Genomic DNA, 10,777 nt, shown 5'->3' with positions numbered 1-10,777 from the left:
TTCTAATTTCTATTAATAATTAATAATAAATTAAACTTAATAAAAATACATTCAATAAAATAATTTGTAAAACTTAATGTAGATTGTAATGAATGTAAGTGTAAATTGGAATGTTTTCTTTTAAAATTAAAAATAAGGTATTTAATTAATAACTATTGTAACTATAGTGAAAAAATAGGGTGGTTTGCATTAATATTAGACATAACTGGTTGAAGACTGTACCACCTCAGTCAACCGTGACCATGGGACCTGTAAAGGGCCCGAAACGTCAGTTTGTTTGAAAAAACAAATATACGCGATTTAAATCCGGAAAAATAGTTTCATTTCCTAAGATTTCATAGTGATTAACATTATGAATGTGTTAGTTTCAGCGAAAACGATTCTGATAGTAATCGAAGCTTAATTAGGGCATTTACTCGACATCATGAGTTTCATCGCGCCCACCCCGCACAGCCGCCGCGCGATCCCCGAGCGGAGTCCGCATTGCCGCCGCGCAGCGACCGCGTGCATCTAACTGTCATATCAAAATACGCTATATTTATTTAGCTTTTATGTTTCGGTTATATTATTCATGGGGAATTTGAATATTGTTGCCCTGTGAATAGAATTCAGATTAGCCATTAATGTATGTCAAGGCGTGGTAACAGGGCGGTCGCCAGGCGGCGGCCGCGCGTAATCTTACTCCGCGTGTAACTGGGCTCTAAGGCAATTCCATGTTTTTTTTTCTTCCGTGTGTGAAATTCCGAATATAAACGTCTTTGGCACAAGTCAATAGAGTAGGTAATCATTCTTTTTACTAAACATATAATACGAAATCATGAGACTGTATACCGTGTGATAAAATTAAAAAATAATTGTAAGCTATTAATAAATAACATTATTTATGTTTATATTATTACTAGAAATGTTTCAAAAGAATATTAATAACGAAGCATATTTCCACCAAATATTAAGCCAGACCCCAAATAATGTGAACAAATATAGAAACTCACCTTGTATAGTACCCCAAGTTCCGTGTAATTTCTTAAATCCGAGAAGTAAGGTACCTCTCCATTTCGTCAGCATTGTATTAGAAGGGTGCTGCTCGAAGATGCTGGATATGACCTTAGCCTCTTCAGCGCTGTTTATAATGGCCAAATGTCCGCCTTCAGCCAAACAGATCTTGTAAGCATTTGACCAACTTTGTGGGTGGAGATGGAATTTGTAGCATTGGCCCGTTTTTTCGTAATATTTATATTCTGAAAATTAAAGAATAGTTGTAATTTTTAAGTTTATTGAATGTCACGATGTTTTATTGCCATCTTTATCTTTATATCTTTATTGCAAAACGCACAAAAATAGGTACAGAGATGTGCCTAGCTCCCAAACTAGGATTCCCTGTACTATGCGTTAGCTAGGTCTTACATCCGTCAAGTGTGTTGCCTAAAAATAACAACTTAGTCTATTACAATTACTAAGTATATTACAATAAGCTTATAAAATATTAAAGGTACAATACAGAGAGTGATGGTTTACATTTCATTTTGGTACATTCATAAATTTCTTACAAAACCCAGTATAGTTCTAGTTTTTATAAACAACAAAAAACAGCCAACTTCAGTACTATGATATGCTATACCACGATATACAATTTTTTTTGTGAAATTACTCCACGACACTAAAAAAGATATGTAACTATCTAAATGTAAATAAACAGTATTGTATGAGGCATGGTGGTTACTTGTTGTAAAATTCTATTGAACTTTTTGAAAACGGTTCTAAATACATGATAATCCTACGATAAACAAACTAAACCCCAGCCTCATCCCAGCCTTTAAAAAGATGACAGCTAATAACATGCGGTCAAATTAAAGAGTACAGCAGTAAATACGACGTATAAAACTCACTACTAAATATTGTATTTGACCAGTTAACCAAGTGTCAACTGAACTTTGTTTACTTTTAGTTAATTACTTAAACCTTTGTACTATACTTTGTTATAATTGTTGATAACAAATAGTTAAGAGTGCAGAAATAGATTTCTCACAGATGGAGTTACGGCGAAAAAGTCGTTAAAAACCAAAAAATAAATATCTGTAACAAGCACATAGAAAAATTCATAAGGTCCGCTGGTTCGTTCCGCAGCTCAGTTGGCAGAGCTTAGCACGAATTGCTATGAACGACCCTGGTTCGAATCCACCCGGATCGAAGGAATTTTTCATAGTATTCGATCTTTGTTTGCTACAACATTTTGATGTTACCAAACGGCGATAGAAATAGGTAAGGCAGTACTTTCCTGGAAGAACTCTATCAGAAGAAGCTCTATTACTACTATTTACTTAAGGTACCTAAAGCTTCCTGGAACAAAAGACTGTAGCTAAAAAACTACTAACCAGGATCAGGAGTTCCACATTGACACATGTCATGAATCTCCTTCTTTTCATTTCTGTAGCACATGAAAGGATATAGATGGTTGCAGTCTACCATGTCAATGGTACCCTTAGGAAGCAGAACAGTGCAGGGGTGCGTTACTTGTCGTGGACATGTCTGAGTATTCGTAAACTCCACTGGCATGTTCCACAGGGGAGTACCTGTAAAGCAATATTTTGTTGTTCTTTCTAGTATTTTTGTAAAGCGGAAATTTTAACCATGAAACTCTATCGAGTTCTTAGGTTTTCGCGATTGTTTTTATGTCATTTCCTACATGAAACTCTAATTATGTGCACTTCTAGTAAATAGTTTCAAGCGTATGCTATAGGCCACTTTTATTTTATTATTCGAAGAATTTGGATGAATTGTCATCACGAAACTAACCCACCAGGTAGCATCAACTGTTTGCCAGATCGCAATTAACATTAATACGTTCAAAAAATTATATTAATAGAAGAAATGATAGAAAAGAATGTTCTCAATTTTAATTCGTGATGCTCTAACGATGTGAAAAATTATTACCCTCGATAGAGGTATAATCTCCTTTGGAAAACCAAGCATTAATGCCGGTGTAGATGCCACAGCGGACGCCACTGGCCTGTCCGCTGATGTCAATCATAGCCTGCAGCATTAGTTCGCTCGAGGGAGACGCTAGGTCCGCACCTGGAGAAGAAAAATCATGATTTTTGTGTTGGAATTATTATTGTACCAGAACAATGTTATGTATTTCAAGTAAAAGGTTACGCGTCTCAAGACCTTTAAAAATCATACAAGCCCCTCGATCGTAAAAACCACTTATTTCACAGATTGTTACGCAAATAATAAGATTTAGCATTTTGTTAAGGCTCAATGTTATTTTAATAAAATTTTCGAGATCTTATGTTCTTTTTTATTCATCTTCTCTCATATCGATGGTACTGGTACACTGCAAGGATTTGTCAATTGGCGTAAGCAAAGGTACTAGCCGATTGTTACCAAGATTGCGCCCATGGAGCACAAATAATACGTCGTCATTGGGAGGAGGCTCATGGTTTTCTTTACGATATTTGCTTACCCATACTATTTGTACTAATTGATCTTTTGCTTCACCTATCTTCTTTTTTTAATACGATCAAAATAAATACCATAAACTGATTGATGTTCTTCTCATTTATTGCTTATTATTCTCGGAGAAAATGCGTATCAAATATATAGATCTATATTTGTTTTAAATTTTTTAACGTTACGCCATCGACTTGCCTACCTTCGAGCTGGCACCGTGCGCGGGCATCAAGCCAGTTGGTAGGTGCTCGGTGCAACTTCAGCCAACCATTAATCTCCGCTACGTATTTGTAGTCAGGACGAAACTTTGTAGGGTCCTCCTTACATATCCTTGCATCTGTAATAGTTTACACATTGTTTAACTCTCCTGTTATTTTAAAAAAAGTGGTTTGACCAATTTTCTTTGATCTTGAGATCAAACGTTGCACTGATCAATTTCAAACATTGTCAGCTATATGATAAAATATAACCAATGCGTCCTGCTTATACTTACTTACGGCGCCGAGACATGGCCGCTCACAAAGGAATACATCAAACACAAAATCAGAGTAGCTCCGTGGAGCGCGCCGTGCTCGTCGACCTTATACTACGTCGAGCCTATAATGGGGAAAGAAAATGGACAGGACACGTTGCTAGAGGGACGACGACCGATGGAGACGTCCTCGAGGCAGACCACCTGCTAGATGATCGGACGATTTGGTATTTGTCGTCGAAACTTCAATCGAGGTATGTAATTTCAAACTAAATGTCGGCTTCATACTATATGCTTCGTTTTGCCTTCAGGTAATAATATTTCATTACCTATTTTTCTATTATTGTGAATAATATTAAAATCGTCTAATTTTCAGAAAACTTAGATAGATAGATAACACGTTTATTCAACACAAATACAAACATAAATAAAACATTTACAATCACTTCACAGAGTATAACATAAAAGCACATAGAACATTCATTTTTAATTTTATACACATTGGAAATGAAACTATTTTTCCGGATTTAAATCGCGTATATTTGTTTTTTCAAACAAACCGACGTTTCGGGCCCTTTACAGGTCCCATGGTCACGGTTGACTGAGGTGGTACAGTCTTCAACCAGTTATGTCTAATATTAATGCAAACCACCCTATTTTTTCACTATAGTTACAATAGTTATTAATTAAATACCTTATTTTTAATTTTACAAAGAAAACATTCCAATTTACGCTACATTAAGTTTTACAAATTATTTTATTGAATGAATTTTTATTAAGTTTAATTTATTATTAATTATTAATAGAAATTAGAATAAACTAAAACATATTAATTAGTACTGCAGTCTTATGTCTGTTTGGGATTTTTCATTAGAGGAAATACTGGATCCCAAACTGGTGGTACGGAGAAACCATCTTCCCTGTTGAAATTAGGATGTTTTTTAATTTCAATGGCCTCTCGCAGCATCCTGGGTAGATAACGGACTTCTTTTGCAAGGACCTGGGGTTTGTCAAACTTCATTGAATGTGTAGGTTTATCCATGACATGCTCGCAGACTGCAGACTTGTTTACGCGACGGTGTTTGACATCAGCTATATGTTCTTTGACGCGGGTACAAATACTTCGCTTTGTTTGTCCAATATTAGACATAACTGGTTGAAGACTGTACCACCTCAGTCAACCGTGACCATGGGACCTGTAAAGGGCCCGAAACGTCGGTTTGTTTGAAAAAACAAATATACGCGATTTAAATCCGGAAAAATAGTTTCATTTCCTATGTGTAACAATCGCGAAAACCTAAGAACTCGATTTATACACATTTATATAAAACACATATTGCGAGAAAAACAAATACTGTGAGAAAAACAAACAAATACTATAAGAACTGATAAAATTTCAATGCACCTATGACTACAGTTTGTGCTGAAATGGCCCTGACTCAGCATAAATACTATAGACCGAGAGAAGTCAAACAGTGCTGGTTTTCTGCCAGTACCATATGGTGAGCGATCGCAGCCCAGTAAGCCATGCCACCAAAGTGCATCACACGCAAATATATATACCTAACTCTAAATACTATACATATATATATCAAGCAAAAGTGTAAGATGTAAAGCAAATATTGTAAATAATGTAAGTAATGAAGGTAAGCAATATAAATAATAATGTAAGTTTACAAACATAATATTAAATTATAACAATAGCCACCAAATATGAGTATATATAGGTACGGAAATTTAGGTTTACAGGTATCAAACTCATTGATTAGGGAAATATCTATGTAGCGAGATACATCTGCTCTGACAAAAGACGTTTTTTGTATTCACGCTTAAATTGTTTTTTATTATTGATGTCACGCAATGGAGGAGGAATATCATTCCAGCACTTACTGGCGCGATACCTGAAACCGCCGCGAAAAGCAGTCGTTCTGTGTTTTGGGACTTGACGTTGAAACAGCTAGGTTAGTTTACTTCAGCTACTTTCACAGTTTAATGACGGACGGCATTTTGCTTTGGGAGAAACCCTCTGATATTAATAGAATCTTAGTCCTGCAGAAACGGCAACAGCGTGTCTTTGTTAAGGCACTCTGCAGTCGTTGAGAGGATAAGTTTAAAGAAATTACCATTCTCACACTAGCGTCACAGTGCATTTAAGAAAATGTAATTAATATTAAGATGAATATTAACGTTCTTTGTGAAAGTACTGACAGATACAACATTGATGCGAAAAATAAAAATAAACTGGCTGTTCTTGACAGTATTTTGTCTTTAGGCCTTGTGAAGACTCACAAACTCCCAAATTTATTTAAGGCGAGTCATCGGAGGAGAAGCGGGATAACTGATTTCCTAGATCAATTGTTCAGGTATAACATTAGGTTTTTTAGGTATAATATTGCAAAAAAATATACCATACACCTGTGACGGTGTGACCTCCTTACACCGTCATCTCACCTCTTTGTATCGCCTCTCTCCGCTTGTATCTTATCATTTTTTTATTTTACTTGTATTTAAATTTTAAATTTGAATTGTTCCATCTTCCTTCACTTTCTCATTTTGCTCTCGTACCACGGTCACTCCCAGCTCGACCGCCGCAACAGTCAGAGCTGTTAATAAGCTAATCATGTGTAATAATTTATAAGTCTACACCCTGCATGTATCTATTTCTGTAATTCAGTTTCTCGGCCCATTTAGGGGTAAGTGCCTTAATAATAAAGTGTAGGGAGTGTTTTATACTGTTATACTTGTTTTTTTACATTTACCTTTATATTGTTACAGCCTTTCTTTAAACTTAACTTCTTTAATAAGTTTTGTGGACCGGAAGTTTCCCATTTCCTTGCCGTGAACCTGTTCACGGCTAGTTAGGGTTACAACCCTTGCACACCTAAGGATAAAGTCTAAATAATGTGTGTGTAATAAATAATGTGAATATGTTACCGATCACATAAAATCCTAAAAACGGGCTAAAATATGTACATAAAAGTCTAAAACGAATTATTTAAGAATAAAATATCTAATTTTGCACATAATACTTTTCTTTCTTTATAGATATTTCTCTTTAAGTACTACTAATGCTTTTAGTAGCAGTAGAGCTTCTCGTGAAAGAGTATATCCAGGGCAGTACTGCCACCGTACCTAGTTCAGCCGCCAAACAGTAATGTCCACATTACTGTTTTCCGTGTTATTTCTGTTCACCGCGGAGCTCAACGAATTTACAATGAAGAACGTATAGACCAATAATCAAATAATTCCTGACATAATTAGTGACGAGGGAGTTTCACTCAACGTCTTATTACGACACATCCTATACATACTCTGCGTACTTGGATGTCAAAAATCCGTGGTAGTGACCAGTTTAGTTCTTACAGGTATTCCCGATCTAAAATGTTTCAATTAATTATTGTAAATTATATATGTGTGGAAGTATTTTTATAAATAGCAACCCTTAGAGTATCTTGCTTATTATTCTCATGGTAATCTGCTTACGAATGAGCAGTAGAGTTTAACCGGTATGACGATTCGACGACGATCAAGTGTAACTTTTCTTACCTATGAAAAAAAAATTTTATTTGACTTAGTTTGTAAAATCTGCAGTGGCGTCAGACATGCACTAATATGGGGTTTAATAACGTTTGGGCGTAGAACCTATTTTACCGTTTCACGTGTTTTATATTAACTTTGTGTGATATTCTGCGATTGTGGTTTACAACCAATGAAATTATGTAAAAGACACTTAGTTTACCGCCCACAAAAGGGAGTGGAACTCCCTGCCTGCAGACTTATTATTATTATTATTATTATTATTCCCTGAACGTTAGAGCGAGACTGAATAGGCATTATTTAGGTGGGCAAGCCACACGGTCGATCTCATCGTCACTTTCCGTCAAGTGAAATCGAATAAAAGGAAAAAATAAAGAGCCCACACAATGCTCATTTCATTAAAAAATAAATAGATAACTCAACAATATTCTTGAGCAAACATGAATAAATTAAAATTATCCTGCACATACATCAGCTTTATATTACTATTTTGTTAATTTGGTACGAATTATCATTCGACTGGGTATAGGGATCTGTATATAAGGTTAAATGTAAAAATATTTATTTTACATTTAACTTCGTATATTAAAATTTTGAACCTTAAACATAAATCGATATATACGAGGATCAGAAGTTCAAGCAATAAACAAGATAGAAATTATGCACTGACACTACCAACACAATAGTTAGTTGTTAAGCAAGGCTGCAAAGTTGTTGCTTGACGCCAGTGCTTACAAGACAAGCGAAGGGAGCTAAGATTAGAGAACGACCAAATATATATTCCTGAGCGTAGCGAGGGTTTCGAGCCACGAGACGCAAAACAAAGGAAAATGGTAAATTAAAGAAAAACAGTTGAACTATAAAACATCACTTTTTTTCTTTTTTTATTAAAAGAAATTATTTTAGTACTTGGACGGATTAAAATAATTTAATAATAATAACGCACACACTCTACATAACTCCGCACTAAGGAAACCAGGGTTTCCTCCGACACAGGTGTCGCGGGTGCCATGGACACACACATAGACTACCACAAACTACACCCAAACTCACGAGAGAAATAAATGTAGGCCATATAAATATTTCTCCCAGCCCGGGAATCGAACCTGGGACCTCTGCGTAACCGTTCGGCCACGGAGGCAGTTTAATAAACATAATTAATTATCATTGTCAAATTAATATCATTATCTTTTGTTTTTTCATCGAAAGAAAAAGTTAGGTGCACCACAGTCCATCGTCAAGTTCGAATTTCAAAAACCTTGTCCACGCTAGCGTGCAAAAAACGCTTTTGCGCGCTAAAAAGCATTTTAATCAAAGATCATAATAAACTTAAGTAAACTTACCGGCAAGAACCACAAAAAGTAACAAGAACAGTAGCAACATGGTTGCAAGTGCGTTTAAAATGTTAAATATTCCACAGTTAGGACCTATTTATACCATAACTAACCGAACAATTGATAAAAATAAACCTATTCCTATAATAACTTGATAATAAGTACGTTATTTTTATTCCCTAATTTTCCTGTTTTGCAGCAACCACCATGCGATATAAAAAATTAAGGTGTTAATTGAAAGGAAAAGTCATATTGTTTGAAAAAGATACCTAAATGGAGTACCATTTTTTAAAATCATGTGTCCATGATTTTGTCGTTTCGAATTTTGAATGAAATTAAGCAGAAGGTTGTAACATTATTATTTTTAAAAAGTCTTACATTATCATTTGAAAAAGTAAAGATGTTCATCATAGTGCTCTCGTGCTTTATTTAAATAACCTTTGTTAAATGTAGTAAGTACTTATGTATCGATATTTTTATACCAGCATCGCGGATTGGTATCTTGATTATGGAGTATGATTTTGAAATAGAAATTAAATGCTGAACAATAAATACAAACACAATAAATACATCTACTATTTGATGTCTTTATAATGTATCGACTGACCGCTTCAGTTTTATAATTACTAATGACGCGTGTGATGGCCCGTGCTATGCAATGCGAATGCGCCGCGAGTTTATGAGAATGTGTGCGTCCGTACACAGCGCGCCGTGAGTGTGCGCATGTACAAGCCACGCTGTTATGGAGTTACCATACTTGTGTTATTGTATTCTAATGCTTTTAGTCTCATAATTTATTAACATAGGAATAGATCAATATGCCACTTAGCAATATTCGCTGAAAGTGCCAATAATTGCGGTGATTATAATTTTTTTCGAGAAATTGTTCAGCTTTGTGAATATTTTCATAAACCGAAATGTAACTAGTCTTTTTTGTTACATTCTATGTATTAAATGAACACCCATATATAAATCCCCATCTAAACAGTGCTAACTAAAAATTTGACAAGGCTTATGGTTAAACTCGGTCATAGAAGAATTGCAGAATTTTACGCATGAAATAATTGAATAATTGATGTTTGATGAATCAAACTAGACACGACGAGGATTTCATATTAAAAATTATTTTCATTAAAGAATATTGATTGATTAATTAATTTCATTAAACAATATTAATAATCAATGTTTTATTAACCGACAACTGAGATCCATAAAAATATTAGTACAGACTTAAAACTATATTAGTACGTATATTCCACCAGGGACTTCGTAATATTTGTAAAGAGCCGCAATGCTGGAGGCTGGCGGGAGGCTGTTGAAACTGACACGTATTCTGTTCACTAATGACGAACCAGTATACGCGCCAGCGAACATGGCTGAGATACTGCAGATACATCATAACCCCAACATCGCCCTGAAAGCGTTGTTATACTGCACACGCAGAGCATTTAGGTAGTGCTGAGTATAGCTAGCTCGTCGTCGAGAACCAACGTACAGTGGCTTTAGCGAAACTAGAGCGAGGGTGTTTGCGTCACCGATAATGCTTTGCGCTCGCGCTCTGTATTCATATCATCCTTGAGGTCGTCGGCAACATCTATTCAATGACTTCCTTCGCTTTTCCTGGTGTGTTTTATTTAAGGTAAAACAGTATATACTCATCTGTCTATCTGTCTGGCCTTTCTGAAGATGGAGTAAAATGACTGTTCAATGCGCAAAAGTGTGTTGGTAACGCGTACGAATAAATAGCCGAACTTGTTTCATCTGAATCATCAACATCTGATTATTCGTCCAACTGCTGTTCACAGGTTCATTTGAATCAGTTTAGGATTTTTTTTGAAAGAATGCAATCATTTTGCTTACTAAATTCTTGTGCTTTCGGCTACCATCAACCAATGTACCAACTCTGTGAATATATGTAATTTGTTATATTGTTATAGCCGTACACGTGAATAGATGTGTGTTGTTGGCCGTCATATTATGTTCA

General features: G+C 35.4%; 1 protein-coding gene across 1 annotated transcript; it reads right to left on the bottom strand.

The window, feature by feature from the left end:
* Positions 1 to 412: 412 nt before the first annotated feature.
* Positions 413 to 3,960, bottom strand: LOC113234210 (C-type mannose receptor 2-like). The gene is made up of 6 exons (XM_026469505.1): positions 3,948 to 3,960; positions 3,653 to 3,787; positions 2,932 to 3,072; positions 2,373 to 2,570; positions 961 to 1,238; positions 413 to 514 (listed from the first exon to the last, which is right to left on the bottom strand). Exons 1-6 carry the CDS (start codon positions 3,958 to 3,960, stop codon positions 413 to 415), a joined length of 867 nt encoding a protein of 288 aa, XP_026325290.1.
* Between the last annotated feature and the right edge of the window lie 6,817 nt (positions 3,961 to 10,777).

The sequence above is a fragment of the Hyposmocoma kahamanoa genome, unplaced genomic scaffold (assembly GCF_003589595.1).
Source record: "Hyposmocoma kahamanoa isolate Upper Pololo Valley unplaced genomic scaffold, ASM358959v1 81550, whole genome shotgun sequence".
Lineage (NCBI taxonomy): Eukaryota > Metazoa > Arthropoda > Insecta > Lepidoptera > Cosmopterigidae > Hyposmocoma > Hyposmocoma kahamanoa.
Note: the sequence above shows the minus strand (reverse complement) of the source record. Positions and strands in the feature narration are given on the sequence as shown.

Excerpts from the sequence above, each read along its gene's own strand:
- LOC113234210 (XM_026469505.1), bottom strand. Across the intron at positions 2,571-2,931 it reads AGATTATACCTCTATCGAGG|GTACTCCCCTGTGGAACATG; the intron begins GTAATAATTTTT and ends ATTGCTTTACAG. Across the intron at positions 515-960 it reads ATTTGTTCACATTATTTGGG|TTAGATGCACGCGGTCGCTG; the intron begins GTCTGGCTTAAT and ends TTGATATGACAG.